The sequence below is a fragment of the Oryzias melastigma genome, linkage group LG12 (genome assembly GCF_002922805.2).
Source record: "Oryzias melastigma strain HK-1 linkage group LG12, ASM292280v2, whole genome shotgun sequence".
Lineage (NCBI taxonomy): Eukaryota > Metazoa > Chordata > Actinopteri > Beloniformes > Adrianichthyidae > Oryzias > Oryzias melastigma.
Genome location: NC_050523.1, coordinates 9,559,793 through 9,580,330, shown reverse-complemented (window position 1 = coordinate 9,580,330; position 20,538 = coordinate 9,559,793). Strand labels below are relative to the sequence as shown.

At 44.6% G+C, this 20,538-nt stretch overlaps 1 protein-coding gene across 2 annotated transcripts; it reads left to right on the top strand.

Moving 5' to 3' along the window:
• Positions 1 to 5,906: 5,906 nt before the first annotated feature.
• smad7 (SMAD family member 7) lies at positions 5,907 to 20,536 on the top strand. 2 transcript variants are annotated; one of them, XM_024299670.2, is made up of 4 exons: positions 5,910 to 7,376; positions 8,226 to 8,279; positions 11,820 to 11,891; positions 19,642 to 20,536. In XM_024299670.2, exons 1-4 carry the CDS (start codon positions 6,911 to 6,913, stop codon positions 20,175 to 20,177), a joined length of 1,128 nt encoding a protein of 375 aa, XP_024155438.1. In that variant the 5' UTR covers positions 5,910 to 6,910; the 3' UTR covers positions 20,178 to 20,536. The 2 variants fall into 2 exon arrangements, with proteins under 2 accessions (XP_024155439.1, XP_024155438.1); XM_024299671.2 differs by lacking the exon at positions 8,226 to 8,279 and having other exon boundaries at positions 5,907 to 7,376.
• The last annotated feature ends 2 nt before the right edge of the window (positions 20,537 to 20,538 follow it).

Below are 20,538 nucleotides of genomic sequence, written 5' to 3'. Positions count from 1 at the left end.
AGTGCGGGGTCACCTTACCACCGGCTCCCGTTTCATATGGCAAAGGGACGATGGATGGAGCAAGGCATTCTGGGATGGATTATTTTATTTCCTTTATTCTTTTTATCTTTTGTATCTTGTGTTGACTACAAGAGCGGGTTTTCACTCCAGTGCAAGAGGTCGTGCCCAGATTAGTTACAGAGTAATCGAAAAAAGTGGAGCATTTACAGAGAGGAATGCTAAAGTTCTGCTTGCCCTATATGACCTACACCTCCGTTTTTTTATGACCGATTACTATGGCAACCGTGGATAGGCTCAGCTGTTCTTTTTAGGATTGAGGTCAAAGAAGGAGTCAGGTTCACTCAGATCTAAAAAAGGGGACAAACTGAACCCAAATTCTGTCCTGAAAACGAACAACAACGGACTCTTAATGAGAGAAACACAAAGAAAAAATCCTCAAAGAGATGAAAAGACAAGACGTGATCTTGATGTCTGCAACAAACCAGACGACTTATCTTTTAGCGACAAAAGACAGACAGGAAGTCGCTTTCAAACCAAAACAAAAACCACCGTTTTTGTTTTGGTTTTTGTAGAAATCGTCATGTATTTGCTCGCTCCTCCTCCTTGTTTTTTTTAACTCTTTGGGTTAGAAGTGGAAAATTTGGGTTTCCACAAAAGTTTTGTTTTTGCATTTCTCCCTCTTTCAACTAAGACATATCCAGCTTAAAATGATGTGCTGCGTGGGTGTTTTTACTCTTTCCTGACATCAGATGTGGAAGTGGTAGAGTGGGGGTGGAGTCATCTTTATCTTTTTAATTAAAGTTGTATTTTTTTTTTTAATCTTCCTTATCGTTAACCCTCTTCCATATATGTGCCATCTTTTTTTTAGCAGTCTACGCCCCCCCACCCTCCTTTAATTGCATATGCATGACCCCTTGTCTGGAAGCAGTCACCGTGTCAATAAATTTCTGTATCTTATCTGGAAAAATGAATCATCTGATGCTGTTCTTACTGCCCTCTTTTGAATAAGCTCTGGGTGCTGCTTCACAGTTCAAAGGGGTTTTCAGGCAAATACTTCAGCATTCATGGACTCTGTTCCTGGCTGAGGGTAAGATGAGCACATCAACACTGTACAGCCTACGTGCCCTGAATTGAAGCCAGACATCATCACCGCCGCCAAGCTCATAACAAAAACTCCAAGACAGAGGAAACACTCTCTTCCACTGGAGAGGAAATCTACCAGTTTTATTTTTTTTTTAATATTGGTTTAACTGCTTAAATAAGGCAATTATTCCCATTGCCAACAGTGTCATGTTTATCCTTGTACGCCGAGAGCTGGAATTGGAGTTTTACTGCATTTGCGGCAGCCTCAGTGGGAACAAGAATGTGAAAAAGAGCTGTAATGAGGTGATGGGATTACACTCTGAGGTGGATTGAAGTTTATAGAAACATGAAGCTTAAGGATACTGATAGTTGTCTTTGATTGGATCACAGATCTGTCGAAAATTAAGGAAAACTTCATCTCCTTTTGTACGAATCTGTAAAAATATATGAGTGGTAAGAAAAAAAGTAAAGTTTCTAGCCCATTTCTGTGTCGAGTTACAGTTGTTTAAAGTCCCCCTCGGATGAAAATCATATTTTTTGAGTTTTTAACATGTCTGTGGCATTTTCTTCTGAGAGAGAACAAATGTGATAAGAAATCATTTCATTTGGGGCGGAGCTGCTCAGCTCAGCTCCAAAAGCCATGCCCCCTCAGAAGAGATTTTGAAAATTGAAAGTTCCGATCATCATGAAAAATGGCTTTTAAAGACATTTAGGTTGTGGGATTTTGGTTAAAAACTTCATAATCATAACTAAAGTACTACTGGGAAAGTTTTTGTTTTTTTTTTTATAAAAAAGAAAAAATTGTCATAGGGGGACTTTAAAGAAATTGCTGCAATACGCAAATCCGCCACTAGAGGAAGCAACAAAAAGAAATACCGGTATAACAAGAGATCAAGAAATAAACAGCATTTCTTTGCAAGCGTGTGCCACGTCGGCTGCTAGGTTGTTCGAGGCATTTTTTCCAACTGAGACAAAACAAAGCTACAGATAACAAGTTGACGATTGCTTTTTTTTGCCATTATATTACCAGTTCGGCACTAAGATCAGACGTGTGTATGGTCATAAGTCTACTGTTTTCTGATTGCTTGATTTATTTTGTAAGTTTAAAGCACATCAAATCTTATGCTTCACAAATATAGATTTGTATTTTTACTCTATATTTTTCTACTAATCTGAAACCCCAAAAACTCATGTTTATGCTCAGGTTAATCGCAGTAGTCAGTAGTAAAAAGGATGACAGCTCACCATAAAAGATTTAGGCTATAACAAGAAAAAATGTACTTTTTTTTTCTTGATTTTTTTTTTCTGAGAACATTAGCTCCACTCGGCAGGGGTGGACTTAACATTAGGCAAGGGTAGGCAATCACCCCAAGTGTCTAAAATAAATTTTACGCCCATCACTTTAATATTTTGTCATAAAAAATCAACCCAAATCACTGAAATTGAAGTGTTTCATCCTCCTAAAGGATAAACAAATGAGAAAATTCAATAAACTTTATGTTTTTTCCAAGTACAAAAAATCTATATGAAATTAATTTATTTAACATTTAAGTGGAATTTCATTTTTTAAATGATTATCAAAACACATGCCTTCTTGACATTGATCCAGGCTAAAAGTGGACCAGTAATGACGATATTTCCCATTTTTCCCCTTGCTAAGGACTTTAAAAATAATAATAATTCATACAAACTCTGCAGATGGCCCCATGGTATTGTTCGCCATGGGCCCCCAAACTGCTATGTCTGCCACTACCACTGGGATGATCCTATTTGGCACAGGAAGTCTTTTATTTTGAAAGGAAATCATGCAAACTTCTATCAAATTTTATAGAAAATCTTAGTCTCTTTTTATTTTATTCTTGCCAAAAAAGAAATATAATTCATATTATTATTTTTCAAAAAATGTAATGAATTAAAGTAGTTTCAAATTTTACTAAAGGGTAAAATATTGTGGTTTTAATTAAGTTTTGATCAGAAGAAAACAATCCCAATGGTTCTTTTACTGTTGAAAGTTGCAGCCTCCTGGCCTATAGGATTTAACAATATAATCATTCTGTTAAAAGTTGAAATAATGAGCAGAGAATGAGAGTGATTTATTCAGGTTTGAATTTTGCTAGTTGACCGTCATGGAACAAAGTGGTATTGGTGGTGATACCCTTTAAAATAAATACAGGTTCTGTATTAAAGCCTCACAAGGAGAAAAATGACTGCGTTGTTTTGGGTAACAAATGGATCAGTTTCAGCTTAACCGTTTGATAATGTGGCGTAAAGTTATGACAATGGGATGTTGGAAGACTGAAGACAAATGTGTCACTTTGTTTTGGGTGACAAATACTTACATTTAACAACATGAGTGATTGTCACAAGATCTGATTAGGCAATTTGAAGTATGACAAGTAATGCTGGTAGTACTTCTGTTGAAACTGGACTGTGTGGCTCCAATCTTAACTATAAACACAAAACATTCACTCTTCAGAGGAATACTCGTGTTCATTTTTTCCTCTATTATAGATATTTCTGAGATAAAACGGCTTTCGTTTGGAAGTAACATTTAAAACGTCCATCATCCACCGCGAGCGTCTCTGAATGATCTGATGATCCCAGACACGGCGACGTGTTGCCAGCAGCTCTGTAGAACTCTCCTGAATATATAAACCCAAACTACTCACTCCACATCATCCATGTTCTCTATAATGTGACTACGAATTAAGTTCAGAAAAATTTTGATGGTTGCTCCTTCCACATTTTCACACAGGTGTTAAGCAGTAATTTCGACATGTGGTGAAAGAGGGGCGGCTGATACAAATCAGATGTGAGAATCATGTCCAATGCAGCTTTATAGCTCTTTATTTCTATAGACGTCTAGGGCTGCGTCTGAATTCCAACCCCAATCCCTAAAAAACTATAGAGTGCGGGACTATATTCCCTGGATTTTAAAGGTAATTCGGGCACGATCCTCTCTAGTTTTCTTTCGTTTTTCTAAACGCCGGATATGACGTCACCGATTTCAAAAAGTCAAAATCAAATCAATACGAACATTTCACGTTTATTTATGACTGTGAATGTTTTACTCAAAAATTACATTTAAACACGTTTTTTTTTGTTCAAAATTGTCCACAATGCATTGTGGTCTATATTTAGTAAGAATTGATGCATGCTAGTTTTTCACAAAGACTTCTGGGAAAATTCTGGTGCACTCGTTTTGGAATTAGTAGATTCGGACAGCACTGGAAAATGGCAAACGCTCTAGGGAATTTGGATATAGCTTTGGTTTTTTCAGCCAGCAGGTACTTCCTGTTTGGAATGTAAGGTGGTGGTCACTCTGTCCAGTTCTCCATATACAGTGAATGGCGTTGACGTTGTGGCTTGCAGTTGTAGATACCGACAAGCTTTTTTAAAGTGCTTTTTTTTATTAATTCCTGATTCACATTTGAAAAAAATAAATTAAGAAATCCAAATTTGAGCTAAATTTTCTTTATTTGTGTCTTTTATAAAATATAGGTCACTAAATGAAGAAGTAACAAGCTGCATCCTTTCATGCATCACTCAGATAAGTTGTTCTGTTTTAGTTTCTGCTTGGAGGATAAATAAAAAGCAGTGGTCTCAGCTCAGAGCAGAGTTTTTATTGAAAGCAGCCGCGCTCCGCAGCCTGCAGACAGACTCTTCAGGCAGCCCGAGATGGGAAACGGTTAGATAAAAGTGTCTACTTCCTGGAGTCTGGAGACTAGTCTCATGCAAACAAAGGGAAGGGCATGTAGATTGGTGGATAGGGGAGGGGACAGCGCGCGAGAGCGGCAGCCACCTCCACGCTCCCCCTCCCCTGACTGATTGCTTCCAGACTCCTCCAGGAACGCGCCGCAGTCCCTCTGCTCGCCTTTGCTGCGACGCGCTCCTGCTCGGCGCCAGTTGGGGGATCCGGGGGACAATGCAAGGGGGATAAACGACTGACACCCCCTCCACCTCCCTCCTCCATCTCATCCACGCATGCACCACCTCCTCCTCCTCCTCAACCCCACACATCTCTGCCACCATCATTATCTGCCGCCCACCCCCATGCCCTGCAGCAACTCTGTCATATTAACATACTGCTGACTGCACCTCCTCCCCGGGACTACTGTCTGTCGAGGGAAGTCTGCGGAGCAGAAACGGTTCATTTCTGTTCTTTAAAAGAACTTTTTTTTTTTGCGTAAAATTTGCTTCATTTACTGGGTTTGAAGTGAGTGAATCCCCATTAAGGTTTTTTTTTATTTTATTTATTTTGGTATAAGCTGGAATCCAAGCAATAAGGAAGCCTGTCACACGTTGAGAAGACAAAAACAAAAAAAATATTGATCCTCAGCTGATAGATTGATCTGCTCAATCAATAAAGAGATGGGTGGGAACTGTGCAGTACTCACAGTGTCCAGGAGGCGGCAGCAGCGAGCTCCCCCCCCCTCCCCCCTAAAGGAGGCAGCACTGTGGCTCACTTCCTAAATTCAATTCCAGCCATAAACTCTCCAAAACAATAAAAATGGCCAGTGTGATCACCATGGCAACAGTGGAGAACAGCTCATTAAAGTGGTTTATATATGAAACACATATTTGATATTTATTATTTAACGCAAAAGTGAATATAATAGTTAAACAATTCACAAAATTCAAAATATGTGTTGTTTTAGGACAAAAAAGTGCGAATTTGATCAATAATTTAACTAAAAAATACAGTAAAATATGTTTTAAATGTTAATTATTTTTAGTGAAAATGTTAAACTTTTGTGGCACAAACTTTCTCATTTGTGTGTTTTAAGTGCGCGCGCTTGTGTGTGTCCGTGCGTGTGTGCGCCGTGGGCTCTACTTGATCTGTTGTTTGCGCAACACAATCACATTTCTTTTAAGCGACAGGGTGTCTAGACACACACGTGACCGGGCGCGTCAATGCGCACTGGAGACTGGAGACGGAGCAAGGGCACCCAAACCATCCGCCTCATTTACAGACAGAGAGCCCTTCAGCCCGCACCAGATCGGTTGTCGGCTCGCTTTCCTCCACGCTCAGCCACGGAAACTCCGTGTGAGATACGAGTTTGGGATTATTTGATCTGGAGGGATTGCTAGAAGAGAAAAAGAAGAGAAAGAAGCTCGCTGCGTGGACGAAAAAAGAAAAAAAAAACTGAGGGGCTTTCTGTGGCTTTACGACTCAACTCCGGTGGATTTCCTCACTATTTTGCCACCTCATCCACGACACAGATCTATATTTTTAAAGGTGGAGAGCCCCAGATCGTGCGCTCGGATGAAGGATTTTGTGGATTAATGCTCCTGAAGACGCGGCGGAGAGCTTCGCTTTTTCATGGGATGATTGCACCAGCGTTGAGGCTTAATTAGGCCTTAGGTTTTTCTTATAAGCACCAGTTAGTTCTGTCTTGAATAAACATTTCTGACAGCGTTTTTTCCCCCCCGCTGTAAACCGTCACGGCGTTTTTTTTAAAGGGGTCAGCTCACAGCGCCGGATTGCACAAAACTGTAACGCATTCACGCAGCTCCGCTGCCGCAGCTTTCCTGCTCGGTATTTAGAAGCTCATAGATGTGATTTTTTTATGATTATTTTAGTTTTTTAGTCGTGGAATCGTTGGCTGTCCCGCCAACCTCCTCCGTTTTCTGGTGATCTGGTCTGCAGGAAGAACAGCTACAGAGACTGGCGCATGCTGTAGATTTCCTCTGCTTCTCCAGCTCCCAGTTTTTCCACCGTTTTCTCTCAGGCTGCTTGTCACTGCCTGGACTCGGATCCCGGAATCTTCATGATTTGCGGACACCATGCTCGTTTTTTAGCCGGGAAACCCTCTTTTCGTCCCGCATGTTTAGGACCAAACGATCGGGGCTCGTCCGGCGACTCTGGAGGAGCCGTGCGCCCGTGGAGGGCGACGGGGAGACGGATAGGGGGACGCATGGCTCCGGGGGCTGCTGCATGGGCAAAGCGACAAAGGTGGCCAAGTCCAACGCGGGGTCGGAGGCCGAATTGAAGGCGTTGACCCACTCGGTACTGAAAAAGATCAAAGAGAAACAATTGGAGGTGCTTTTGCAGGCGGTGGAGTCCAAGGGGGGCGTCCGGAGCCCCTGCCTGCTCCTGCCCAGCAAAGTGGACGCCAAAGTGGGTCAACAGTCTTACTCCCTCCCCATGCTGCTCTACAAAGTGTTCAGGTGGCCGGACCTCAGGCATTCCTCGGAGCTGAAGAGGCTGTCGTGCTGTGAATCTTACGGGAAAGTCAACCCCGAGCTCGTTTGCTGCAACCCTCACCACATGAGCAGGCTCTGTGAACTCGGTGAGCGTTTTCACTAAAAAAGGTTCAAAAGATGCTTTAACCTAATTTTAATGAGAACACCTCTTTGGCACAGTGGTATTCAGTTTCCATTGACTTGAAAGTGTGCCATTTTTTAAAGTCGAGATTGAATAGAAATCATTTTTATTATTTGTTCCATTAAATTTTGTTGCTTTTCCCCCTAAAGTACTTCCATCTATAACTACGCAGTCTAAAAAGTTCCCGCTTTCATAATTGGCATCCAAAGTTTCAATATAAATCTTATATTTGATTATTTCTTCCATTAATACTTTTCTCCCCCCAAAAATGCAACTTTACGCATTGTTGTTGCTTCTTATTTACAAACAAAGCTGTTATGATTTTGTCATATTTGGCATCCAAATGTTTAAAATCTTTAATTTTATTACTTTTCCATTTGATTTTGTTGCATTCCCCCCTCAAAAATGCCTCCATCTTCAGCTTTACGCATTGTCGAGGCTTCAAATTCGTCATAATTGGCATCCAAAGTACAGAAAGGCTCTCCAGTCTTGAAATGTGTGTGTTTATGTGTGTGTGCTTGCTTGGCGTCCCGGGCCAAAAGAGGCCCGTATCTCAGTTTGTCCTAGACGCTGATAGTGGCCCTTCTGGCGCCAGGCGGCCCCCTGTTTATCTGCCTGCCAATGAAAGGCAATAGCCGCCCGGCCAGCCTCACCGCCTGCTTCTCCAGGCGGAGCTGACAGGCACAAATCAGCCCTCCCCCTGAAGAATGACAACTCTTATCATAAAGTTTAGATCTCTCCCTTGTGTTTTTTTCTTCCTCTTCTTTTCTCATGCAGTTTTTTTTTCTTTTTCCCCTCCTCCTCCTCCACACAGAGTCTCCTCCTCCTCCTTATTCGCGCTATCCCATGGACTATTTGAAACCACCAGGTGAGCTTGACGCATCATTTCACACGTATATTTCCTAATTCTTTGGATTTTTTAAATAATAAAATGCATGTTAGCAGTGATGTCATGGGCTGCACTTCATGTCCTCTGCAGGAAATGGTGTTGTGATTTATGGGGAGTGTTGAGGGAGGGAGGGGGGCACAGTGACACGCCTGGCTGGCTGGCCAATTCCAATGTGGCGAGCAGCCAGGGCAAGGCAATACAAAGTTGAGATACCAGCTATAGACTGACTGGCATGTCACCAGAGCTAGTGTGCATGTCTGAGTTGGGGGGGTTGTTTGTCTGTCCATCTATCTATTGTGAACCGCAGTGCTGAGAGAGACAGAGTCTCTGGAGCCAGTCAGCCTTTATCAGATGAAATGATCAGCAGATTAAGAGTGGGTGTTTGTGGTGTCCCCTTTTTAATTCTTTTCTCCACTCAAAGTGTTGTGATGGCAACAACAACCCCCCCATCGTCCTCGACACTTGTTTTCTGACTCGACCCGGGCCCCCGTGTGGCATCGGGCCACAGCATCGTCATGGGTTACATCCGCCTTGAACCCTCGTTTTTAATTATCTCTTACTTCTGATCATCTTTGGGCGCAGACGCAGCCCGGAGTTAAACAGCCAACTGTCAGCCAGCCAGTTAGTCAGAAGAAGGAGAAAGTGGCTTTCAGTGAGTGGAAACAATAGGAAGTAATTGCAGCTGCAGCTGCGGTTCTTCAAAGCCCCCCACCACCCCCCTCTTCGCTCTCTCTTTGTCGTCTTTTACCATGCTCTGGTAATATTCTATCAGCTGAAAAGCAGAAAGAGACACTGCTACTCCTAAAATCGTCTTTGGCCCGTTCCCTTGGACTCGTCGTGCGAGGGCCTCTGCAAGAATTTGCTTGGAAAGTTTCCAGCGATGAAAGGAAACAAGAAGGTAAATAGGAAATGCGAGCGGGATGCAGAATAGGAAATGATTACACAACTCGTGGTACCACCCTGTTTCCCTTGTCCGAGCAGTCTCGAGTGTGGCCCAGAATAGTAACAAGTCAGATGTTTTTATACTTTTGAAAACGGCGATATTTTCCCATAATTTTGAAGTTTCACTCCAGTCATCTTTTGATTTAGTCCCAGTGTTTTTTACATTTTTGATTGTGGCATTTTTAGACAAAATTTCTCGTAAATTGTCATTTTCTTGGACATAGTTTCTGCAGGAGTTCATTGGAAATTTGCCTCTGACTTGTGGTGCAGAGTAAGGCGGCCCTCATTTCCCATCATCCCTTTGTTTACGCTAGCTTACAGGCCCCCTCAACCCCAACCTAACATCACTGGTACAACAAAAATGGCGATCAAAATCAGATCTATCCAGTTGGGATGGATTAGGTTGACATCGATAACCGATTTTTTTTTCCCCCCATCAACTTTGGGCGATAGTCGATATTTACCGATATTTAAGTGTATAGAACAAGGATCGGCAACCTTTAACAGTCAAAGAGGCATTTGGGCTCATTTTCTACTGATCAAAACCTAGAAGGATCCGCATAGAATAGAATGGAATAAATTATTCTAAAGGACTCAAGGTCCAAATAACAAGACTGTAAAAAAACAAACAGACCTTCATACCTAAAAGGTACAGTAATTAAATCCTCTTTGTCCTCAGCAGTCTTGCATTGCTGGGTTTTGTTATTTTAGTTTGGGGTTGGACCTCGGTAGTCTTAGTTTGCGGGCTTTGTTTATTTGTTTTCTTTAGGCAGTCTTGGTTTGGCAGGCCTTACCAGGGAGCTGCTGACTGAGATGGTTGACATGGAAAGGTCGGCAGTCTCCATGACTTATTTTATGCTTGGTCAAGAAGTTACCATGGAGCCGCACGGATCAATACAGATAAACTAAAATTATGCAAATAACCTCCAGTACTGATACTAGCACAGATATTTCGGCCATCGCTTCTATCAGCTTGAGTCAGATGGCAGCTCAGATGTGAAAAATAAAGACGTACATGGATCTATTCATCTGCAAGTTGATTTATCGGAATGGAGAGGAACAGGGGGCTTGTGGCCCGCCAACTGTAGTGTGTACATAACAACTACAGGCTTTATCCATCTGCTCCTGATTCATAACAATTTGAATAAGAAATACTCTGAAATTGTCTTTATATGCCACAAGAACATGATAAAAACACTATTTACATTGGAGTTGGTCTTTAAAAGTGCAACCCAACCTTTGAACAGAGCAGCTGCAGCAACTCCAAGAGTCTGTGTAAGTGAAAGAAGGTGAAGGACGTTTTAATTGGACGCTGGAGTTTGCTGAAGGGTAGATAGACTCACACAGGGCAGATAAGTCCTCTAGAAGCGGTCAATCACCTGCATCCCATTACCAGATACCATCCTCTTAGTATCTCCTTCATACAAGGCTGTTGAATCATCAGAAAATCTGCATATTAACTTTAAGAGGCCAATCAGACCTTGTAAATATCCCCATGAAGCGGAAGAACGACGGCTTTTACGACGCTGCTTTTATGATGCCGGCCGGCGAGCAGGAAATGGGGTTATGTGCGTCAGGGTGCCTGTCCTGCCCTGGCGGTCAATATTAAAGGAGCCCGGGCATAAAACTTTACCTTGTTTCAGCTGTGCGGGCGGAGGACAAGTCCTGGCTGTTCCTCCCCGATGCCCCTTCAGGCCTGTGGTCAGCTGTGAACTATAACTCGGGAGGGCAAAGGCTTCCTGGCAGCAAATGAAAAGTGGCTTTCGCCTGCGGTGCATCTCGGTTTTGACCGCAGCAGCACACGCCGGGTCCGGACTGAGCAGGCAGGGGGGAGGGCTGAAGTTTTTCTCCAAGTTTGTTTGCTAAAATCAGACAAAGTTGCTTATTTCCAGGGCCTTTTGTGCATTTAATTTGAGCACATGGCTTCCATTAGAGCAATGGGGGAAAAAAAGCTCACTTTAGAGCGACCACTGCACCCTGGGGTTCAGTTAGGTGTAGCTGACCTGCAGCTAAAGGAATGTATCATTAGTGAAACTACTAGTGTTGAGTTCTCTTGTCTGCTCACTGATTTGCCGTAAAGATAAATTATATCAGCTTTCAAGGACTCCTTGTGTCTCATTGTGGAACGGAGAGACGCCGCTTGTTTGGCACAAGTGCTCCTCTTCATGCTAATTGTCTGTACATATTTGAAAGAGCAGAAAACAATTATCGGGACACCAATCAGGGGTTTAATGTTTGATGTGAATTGGGTTATTGAGCGGGGATCAAAGTGTCCTGCACACAACCTCGCCTCGGTCATTAGCGGGAAGAATACAGCTCTTTCTAGATCAGCGGCTCGTCCAGGCAGAGACGCAGGGCTAACATTCCTCTCGGAGCAGTGGATTATGGGGGATTATCAGGGTTGTAAGAAATTCTCTGCTGTAAGTGTGTGTGTGTGTGTGTTAGAGAGTGTGAGCTTCATCGTCAGCGTCTTCATTAGGCATTGATTTCACCCGGTGATTGACGACCTCACAGCTGCTGCTTCCCTTCACACACACACTGCTAACTCACTATCTTTTTTTTTTTTTTTTCCATCAGATTCTCCAGGCTCTGGACCTTCATCCAGCGACACTGGAGGAACCACATACTCGGCCCCCGTGGGGCTTTCAGGTAAATAATTCCACAAATTCATCTTTTTTTCCCTCCTTCTTCCTCTTCCTAAATATCATTTTCCCTCCTCTGTTTTCTTTTCCTTCTTTTGCATTCCTCCCAGCACTCACACACACACATCCCCTCCATACTTGTGATGATGAGGCAGTGGTTGTGGGGGCCCCTGCTTCCCCTCAGTAATAAAAAAGCCAGTGAAGGAGGGTGGTGGAGTTCTCCCACATCCACATAAATTCCTCCCTCCTGGCTCTTTGAACAACACTCCTCTCTTCTCTCCCGTTCACTCTCATCTCTTTTCCGTGTAACGTTGTAATGGAGGACAAATACGTTTGTTTGGAGAAGAATCGGCGCATGCGGCGTCGTGGGGTGGAGGTGGGGGGCTCGGACTGACATTCGAGTGTTTGTTTCGGCGTGTTTGCTCAAACAGGCGACGTCTTTGTGGGACTCTCCTCTGAGCTCTGTGGTTTTTAAGAGAGACACAGCTGCCTTTCTTTCTTTCTTTCTTTATTTCTTGCCACTCTCAGACAGGACATGTTTCGGGCTTCCTGGTCTTTTCTCCCATAATCCCCCTTGGCAGTGTCGCCTTCCTAACCCAGTGCCCAGTCCACAGGGTGATGCTCTTGAGAGAGATGGAGCGAGTTTCCTCAGATGGTTGTCATTACCGGCCTTTAAGGCCTGTTTTATGTCAGTTGGTGCTTGTTGCCGATGTCCCCCCTCTCTTCCTTTGTTTGCTGGTTGGGGGGGTGGAGGGTTTAGGTTGTGTCCAGAGAGGGTGGGGGTGGATCCAAGTGGAGCATCAGATGGACACCAAAGTCCTCCCAGCGTGCATTAACCAAAGACACATTTTGGAGGTTCAGACAGTTTTCCCTCCTCTTCTTCACCTCCACTGATTTCCTTCCTGGCGAGGATGGCATGGCAGCGGTTTGGTGACTTGGCTTCTTCTGTAAGAGGAGGTAGAGGAGTTTGATGAAGCACTCTGGCCTTCATGATTTCCCTGGCAAGCTAGAGGAGAGAAAAAAAGGAGAGCTAATCCATTCCTCTTCTTCCTCCCTCCCTCCCTCCGTCTCTGCTCCCTCCCTCTGGGGCCCTGACAAAAGAAACATGGCTCTCCCAGAGGCCCGCTGCTGACCTTCTAATTCACTCGCTCTGCCCTTTTTATGGGCTTCTTCTTCAGACATATTTGCAGGGACGCTGTGAGGAGAAGAGAGGGAACCATTTAAAGTCTTTGTGGTTGGATAAATAGGAGAAAAACATAAAAGAATCTGTAAAGATGTCATATTTTATCTGGAGTTTATCTGTTTATGTAAAACCAAAAAAGTTTCTAGAGAAAACCAGGATTCTCCAGGCTGGAAGGAGTTAAGTGAACTGCGACAGTGACAAGCACAAATGCAAACTAGGCTGCCTGCCAGGCTAGCAGCTCCAAAGCTCCCCTCGCTGGCGCACGTCATCAGCTCGGAACAGAGCAAAGAGGAAAGGGTAGAGGAGAGGATGGCTGGATCCGGCGTCAGGGCGCCGGTTGTGGTTTGAGCTGGGGTGAGGACTCAGCTCAGAGGTTTCGGTTCACCAGAGAACTAAATGGAGAGATCAAAAGAGGGGATTGTGAAACGGTGATCGGGTCAGGGTTAAGAGGGTGCTGGACTGTTGGTTATAAATCTGTGGAGTGTTAAGTAACTGAGTTATAAGCAGCTTAGGTAATATTCATTCTGCCATTCATCCTTTTGACAAGCTTTAAAAGTTGTGGGTGTTTTATGTTACATGTATTTATACTGGAGTATATTACCTGTGAATATTTACTAGTTTTTCTGGATCCTGGAAGTGTTTTTTTTTAAAGAATGACAGGTTTTTCCACAACAACAAACTTTCAGTTGAAGATCCGTCTTCCTTAAAGTAGGTCTAGACTTGTGTTTGTGCCAGAGGCTTGGATGTGTAGCATTGGTGTCTCAGTGACATGCCTGTTGGTGCCATTGGGGACAGACCCGGAGTGCCTGGATGTAAGAGGATCCAGTCGGGCTGCGGTGACATGCATGTGCGCGCGCACGCACACACTCGTTCTGACACACACAACGCAGATAAAATGACCCAGTGCGAGCCCTGGCGCATGGCCGACTGTCACACAGGCGCTTCCTCCCACTGCAGGTTAAATTTAGACCGAGTTGTATTCTTACACCACCAGCCAGTCACCTCACTCGACAGACAGTCGGCCAGCCCTTCAGTCAGTCAATTAGTCATCCAGTGAATCTGCTAGAAGTGTAACCTTCATCAGGGGCTCTGATGGAGATTAAATTTAGTCTTGGCACCTTGGCTCATTAAATCAAACTAATTCTGCTGTCACATAGGAGGCCCCAAAGAAATGGCCCATTTTTGGTGTCAGGAAGTGAGGTTTTGTTTAAGTGTTGCTGCAGTAAAACATTAGAAACCATTTTAATTCCTTCCAAAAAAAAAAAAAAAAACTGAAATAATTAAGAGCAACACACAGCACCTTCAGTCCACCTCTCTCCTTCGGCATTCCTGCCTTGTTTGGGTTAGGGAAAGGAAAGGGCCGCGCAGGATATGATCTCATGTCTTTGAGGAAAAGGCGAGCAGACAGGGAGGCAGCTGAGGCCTCATCTTGACAGAAAACAAACACTGGGGTGCAGTAACCAGAACGAAGGGAGGGTGTGAAACAAGAAAGAGAAAGCGAGCTAGAATTCCTTTTTTCTAGAGATAGAAAGACGGTCTTCGTCTCTGAATGTGTCGTCCTTTCGGCTCAAACTGTTGGACTGAAGAGGGAGAGAAGATGGCGGCTTTGGGTGGAGGGAGAGATGTCTGACGGCTCTGCTCTGCTCTCTGTAATTTGGAGACTGTGAGTTAGCCAGCCAGGCGAGCAGAGCAGAGCCGGGCCGCTCCGTGCTGGGCCAGGATCTCTCATTACTCCCCACTTCCTCTCCTTGCACGGCAGCCAAGCCGCCTCTTGGCAAGGGACTCAATTTTGGTTTTGGCCGTCCTCTGCTCCCCACCCTGTGTCATTATGCTGCACAAAACGAAAAAACAGCAAGCAGAGACAGCAGAGGGGAGAGCGACGTGTGCCTTTGCGTTTAGGTTTTTTCGTTCGCATGAAGTGCCTCGCCGTCGAAAGGCTGCATCCCACATTAGCGTAGCCCCCTGATTGGAAAGGAGGGCATTGTAGCTTTGGGTCCGAGCCAGAGCTGGAGGGAAGCCCAGAACACGGCGAACACAGTTTTGGTTTGCACCGATGCTGTGGAAGTGAATTTTGACATTACCTTGAAGTATGAAACCATGAACAAGAGGGGAGAATGTGTGAAAGGAAAAAAAAAAGGAAGGGAGGGATAAATCCCTCCTTAGAGGAGTTTAAAAGGAAATAGAAGTAAGTGGAGACATATGCCCACAGACCCGTGTGTGTGTGTGTCAGACCTCAGAAGGGAGACACTCTGTCTCCAGCTCATTCATGAAGTGGGAGTGTGACTCAGGGACAGGATTGTCCTTGTTGGGACCCACACAGATTTACAGAGGTAGTTAATAACAGAGTAAAACACACATATAACTGGCTTTGCTGGTTGCCAGTCTGTTTGCGGCATCTTTTTAATGTAGTTCCCACGGTGTTATTGTGCTACAACAATGCGGGTGATTGTTCAGCTTGTCTGTCCATCTGCCTGTAGCACCCTTTGTGTGTATGTGTGTGTTTGTGCAAAGGGCTCCAAGATTCAGATCTCTGGTGGTAATCTCCTGACTTGTGTGTTTGTAAAAATAAGCTTCGTGACATCATTCCAGTCTGCCTGGCACCCTGTTTCCAACTAGCTGGTGTTTATTAGTCCTGTCACCCTGGAAAATCTGCCGCTGATGGTGAAGGGTCAGCATGATGAAGTGTTGGAATAGGAAGACCGGCATAGCAGGAGAACAAAATGTCCCACGGCGAGAAAAGCATTGTGCTGCGGCTTAATCTGCTTCCAGATGGAGGATGCCATCCAAATAATCAGGAGGCATTCCTTTCTGAGTGACATCAAGCCTTGTGGAGCGTGTTGTTCGTGTGCTTTAAATCTTAAGAAAACGTGGCGCCGTTTCTCCAACCTTATCTCCTCCGGGTCTTGACCGGATGGTCCGCGTTAGAGATGGCGTGTCTGCAAGTCGTTCCCTCTATCTGTGTTTCTGCGAGGAGTCTGATCTGCAGATAGCAAAACTCTGCCACTCCCCTGTGTGGTTTTCCTGCCATCAGGGCTTATTTAGGTTTCCTGAAGTGGGGGAAGGACTTAACAGCTTACATAACATGGCACCCTAAAGCAGTACTTCCTGTCTTTGACGAACCCATTCGGCTGCTTAAATCTTCTACATGTATGTTGGTCTTGAGTGGCAAAGTAGCAGTTATTTTCATTTTTAGAGGATTTTGCTTTAATCAGCTGATATTTTTAGAGAGGCCTAAATAATTATGAACACATATTGATGAATGACATCTCAAACCACACTTCACCTGATACCTGAAAGGCGAAATGGTTAATTGTACAGCAAACAAACAAAATTACAAGAGCAGGTTTGTATTAGTGACATTCTGTGGGCTCTTTTTGTAAAAGAGCTGAACCCAGTAGTGTTAAAGTTTAGACTCAAGTGTGATGACGAAGTAGCAGAACTGCTGGGCTTTCTTTCCCTAAAGTGGCCGGCTGTCTCTCCTCTGAACCGAGCAGACAACCCTTTTCTGAGGGTTTGCTGCTAAAAACTCAGAAGAAAAATCAATGATGCCAAAAATGTTTCGCTCAAAAGCCGAGCACGCTTGGATTCGACTGCAGATAAAGGCGCTCTCTTTGTGCTGAACATGTACGGCATGGGAGAGGGAACAAAAGGAATGCTTCCCGGGTGACCCTTAACCTTTGGAATAGACTTTCCCCGGCTTGAAAGAGGGTGTTGACTTAGAAAATAATGCACCGTAAAGAGCTCTTCCTCCTCCCTCTGGCTGCTTCCTTCATGTCTTCCTCGTTCCCCCTCTTTTTTTTTTTTTGAGTGTGCGTTTGTTTGTGATGACGACGGGGTCATTACACGTCTGAGCGAAGGCGGCTCTTTGGGGATCAGTGCGAGACAGTTCTGGGGATCTTCCTGACGCTGAAAGTGCTCGGAACCGAAGGCTCCAGCATTTTTTTCCTGACTGTGTTGACTTCTAAGAATAGCAGCACCCTGGTGTGTGTGTGTCCGTGTGTGTGGAGTCAGACGGAGGTAATGATTAACCTTTCCAGACTGTGCCTCTGGCCCTAAGTGAAACACACAGTCTGCCACCCCACCCACTGCTGCCCTCAGCCATCCCTGCCCCCTCCAGGCGTTTGTCTTCTAAAGTGGCGTCTACTCTTTTAATCCAGCGACTTTTATAACCCAAAAAGGAACCGAAACGCGACAAACTTTCAGTTCTTTAATGGCGTTTTTATGGTCTGATATTTGGCAAAAAAGCTCTAAATCATCAACTCAAATATAAAAATATATCCTCAAAGATGTCAGCGATCACATGGCACATTTCAGCTGCCCCTTTGTGTCAGAGACAAAAAACGCCCTTTTATTTTGAAAAGGAGGGTGGCCGCATGTGGATCCAGGAGAAAAGGAGCTGAGCTTAAAGGGCCGAGGTGACAGATGGCCGGAGGCTGCCAGCCAGGCAGCTTATCTCCAGCAAGAAGAACCACGGCAGTCTGAGAGTGCGGACGAGCAGGTGGGGAGGCAGGCTAATGCTTCACCGGACAGACAGACAGATGAACAGTAAGAATTCAGGTGTTAGGAGAAGGCACACACGGTCCTCGGGAGTCTGTCACGCACACGATAAGCTCCATACTTTTGTGGCAAAGTGAACTTCAAAGGGAGGGTTTTTTAGAAATCTGTGTGTTTGGCAGTGCGAAGTGTTCGCTCACCTGCTGTCAGGACAATCTGTGAGCATTTAGATGGAGCGGTCCACCCATCTCCTGTTTCTTTAGATGGAGCTGAACAGTTTGTTTACCTGGATGGGGCAGAGAACGCCATTGAAACGGCCATTTGATGCCATGGTGTCAAACGTGAAGAGCAGGACTTTATGACAAAGTGCTAAAAATTATTCAACCATGACTGATTAGCCGCTTGTCTTGCCTGTCTAAAGTCGGTCTGATGAAGCAAAACAAAAAGATAGCTTTTGAATATTATAACATTGCCCGTGAGGCAGGGGAAGCGGGGCAGTTAGTGCAGTCCTGAATAGCAGGGTGTTTTCAGGCTGCAATGACAGGCTCAGACAGGCAGCCTCTCTAATGACCTATGACGCCAAGCTCTGTCTCCTAGCAAAAACAAACACGCACACACGCAGAGGGCCGCACAGGTGAGCGCCGCTCGAAGGCTCCCTGTCAACTTTTAAGAAGTCTGAGTCCTTCCCTTTATCCACCTGTGTGTCTAGAAGACATCTGCACGAGACACACAGCCTTATCTGAGAGATAAATCCCTCGTTTTCCCCGTTTGGATGTTTTGTTTTCCCGTGCACGCCGTGAGATTGAAACTAAAATCTCCCCTCTGGCTCGGTTTGGTCCAACTTCAAAGCTCTTCTTGCTTTATGGAGAAGCATGCTTTCAGTTTGCAGCTCCCCCCTTTCCCCATCCTTCGCTCCTTCTTTTCCTAATGTTGTCTCCCCCCCCCCTTCTCCCTGCATTTAATGAAGGCTAATGACAGGCCGTGCTAAGTCAGCTTGGACCGGCAAAGATCCTGCCGCATTAACATTACAGTTTGTCTCAGACGGGACCTTCCAAATTACCGGTTACATTCCCAGCTACTGCCAAATGAAAGAGGGAGTCGAATGAGAAAGATGTGTGCAGGGAGGGGCTCTTTTTTTATTGTATTAAAAAAAATAAAAAATAAGAGGAGTCTCAACAAAGAGGTGGGGACCCTTTAAAAGCTTTAAAGGTGCCCAAAGATCAGGAGAGGGAAGCAAAAGTTGCAGAAGTAACAGTCAAAATATGTGAAAAGCATTCCTTCTCCGCCCCCCTCCCTGTCTCCCTCCATTTCCCTTGCGCCTGACTGGCTCCCACTTTTCTAGCTGAGAGCCAGATTTCTGCGGAATAGAGATATGAAGGGCGAGGGGGGGACGGCACAGGAGGCGCTCCGAAGAGGAGGGGGAGTTTGGAAACTAGAGCATGGCCATTTCTACACTTCTTTTACACCCAGGGGAAACTTTAGACTGGTGAGGCCTTGCTTGTCAACGGTCCAGACACCAGAGTTCGAGAGTTAACGGCCTGTCTCAAACGTCTGCCGCTCATGGTTTATGTGTTTGTGTGAGAGCTCTTCATCTCGCTGCCGCCAGAGTCATCCGAGCTTTATCTTTGTCAATCAAAGGCGTTTTTTTTTTTTTAAATTTCCTCCAGCAGGGTGAGAAGTGTTGCTGTAGAGACGAGGAGGACGGCTGGCTGACGTCAGTACATTGTTGGCCGTGCTGCTACAAAAATACAGTCAGCCAGACAGAAGATAAGCATTTAATGCCTAGATAAATATTGTAGTACATGTGGAAACTTGCCTGGCTGTGTCTGTGGGTTGATTTTCTTGTCAAAGATCCAGGAATTCCGACATGGCTTTCCTGCATGGCAGAAATTGGGGAGGACAGTTTTGTTTTGGCTCCCGACTGTAGAGAAGTCTCAATTTCCCAAAACAGTGATGAAGCATCTTCCGTTGCTTTTCCGATTTGATGTTTCTATCCACTCATCTTTTCACTTCTTTCAAATTTACCATAATGATTGTTGTAACATTTAATTAATAACATTTTATGCTTCCTCTTTTTCAGATTCGTTGGCGTTGCAGGACTCTGAGCGAGGCTATTGGTGCGTGGTGGCCTACTGGGAGGAGAAGACACGCGTCGGGCGCCTCTATTCAGTCCAGGAGCCCTCTCTGGACATTTTCTATGATCTACCTCAAGGGAACGGCTTCTGCCTGGGCCAGCTCTGCTCCGACAACAAGTCCCAACTGGTGCAGATGGTGCGGAGCAAGATCGGCTATGGCATCCAGCTGACGCGCGAGCCAGACGGAGTGTGGGTCTACAACCGCAGCTGCTACCCTATCTTCATCAAGTCGGCCACACTGGACAACCCAGACTCGCGCACGCTGCTGGTGCACAAGGTGTTTCCTGGATTCTCCATTAAAGCTTTTGACTATGACAAGGCCAACAGCCTTCAGAGGCCAAACGACCACGAGTTCACGCAGCAGCCTCGCACAGGCTTCACGGTGCAGATAAGCTTTGTGAAAGGCTGGGGACAATGCTACACCAGACAGTTCATCAGTAGTTGCCCATGCTGGTTAGAAGTCATCTTCAACACCCGATAGCAGCAGCCTTTTCCCTCCTCACCCTCATCTTCGGAATAAAAAAAAGACTTTCTTTTTTCGTTCCAGCGGTTCAAACACAGAAAAAAAGGATTTAAAAGAAGAAGAAGAAGAAAGTTTCAAATCCTGACGGACTTTGTTTAATAATTGACTGAGATTTAATTAAAGAAGAAGTGAAAAAAATGTATTTTATGTTAAATATAAATATATTATTAATTGTAAATATGAAGATGTTTTATATGCATCATTATTTATGTATTGTGCAATGTGTTGATGAGAAAAAACAAGATGCACTTTGCTTAATATAAGTACAAAAACAAAGAAATGCCAAAATAATAAAAAAAAGCCAATAATATTTTGTATT

What these genes read in the sequence shown, in the direction of transcription:
- smad7 (XM_024299670.2), top strand. Translation starts at nt 6,911, where the DNA reads ATGTTTAGGACCAAACGATCGGGGCTCGTCCGGCGACTCTGGAGGAGC. An exon ending in GAGCAGGCTCTGTGAACTCG is followed by an intron (nt 7,377 to 8,225) that starts GTGAGCGTTTTC and finishes TCCTCCACACAG; the next exon opens with AGTCTCCTCCTCCTCCTTAT. An exon ending in GGACTATTTGAAACCACCAG is followed by an intron (nt 8,280 to 11,819) that starts GTGAGCTTGACG and finishes TTTTTCCATCAG; the next exon opens with ATTCTCCAGGCTCTGGACCT.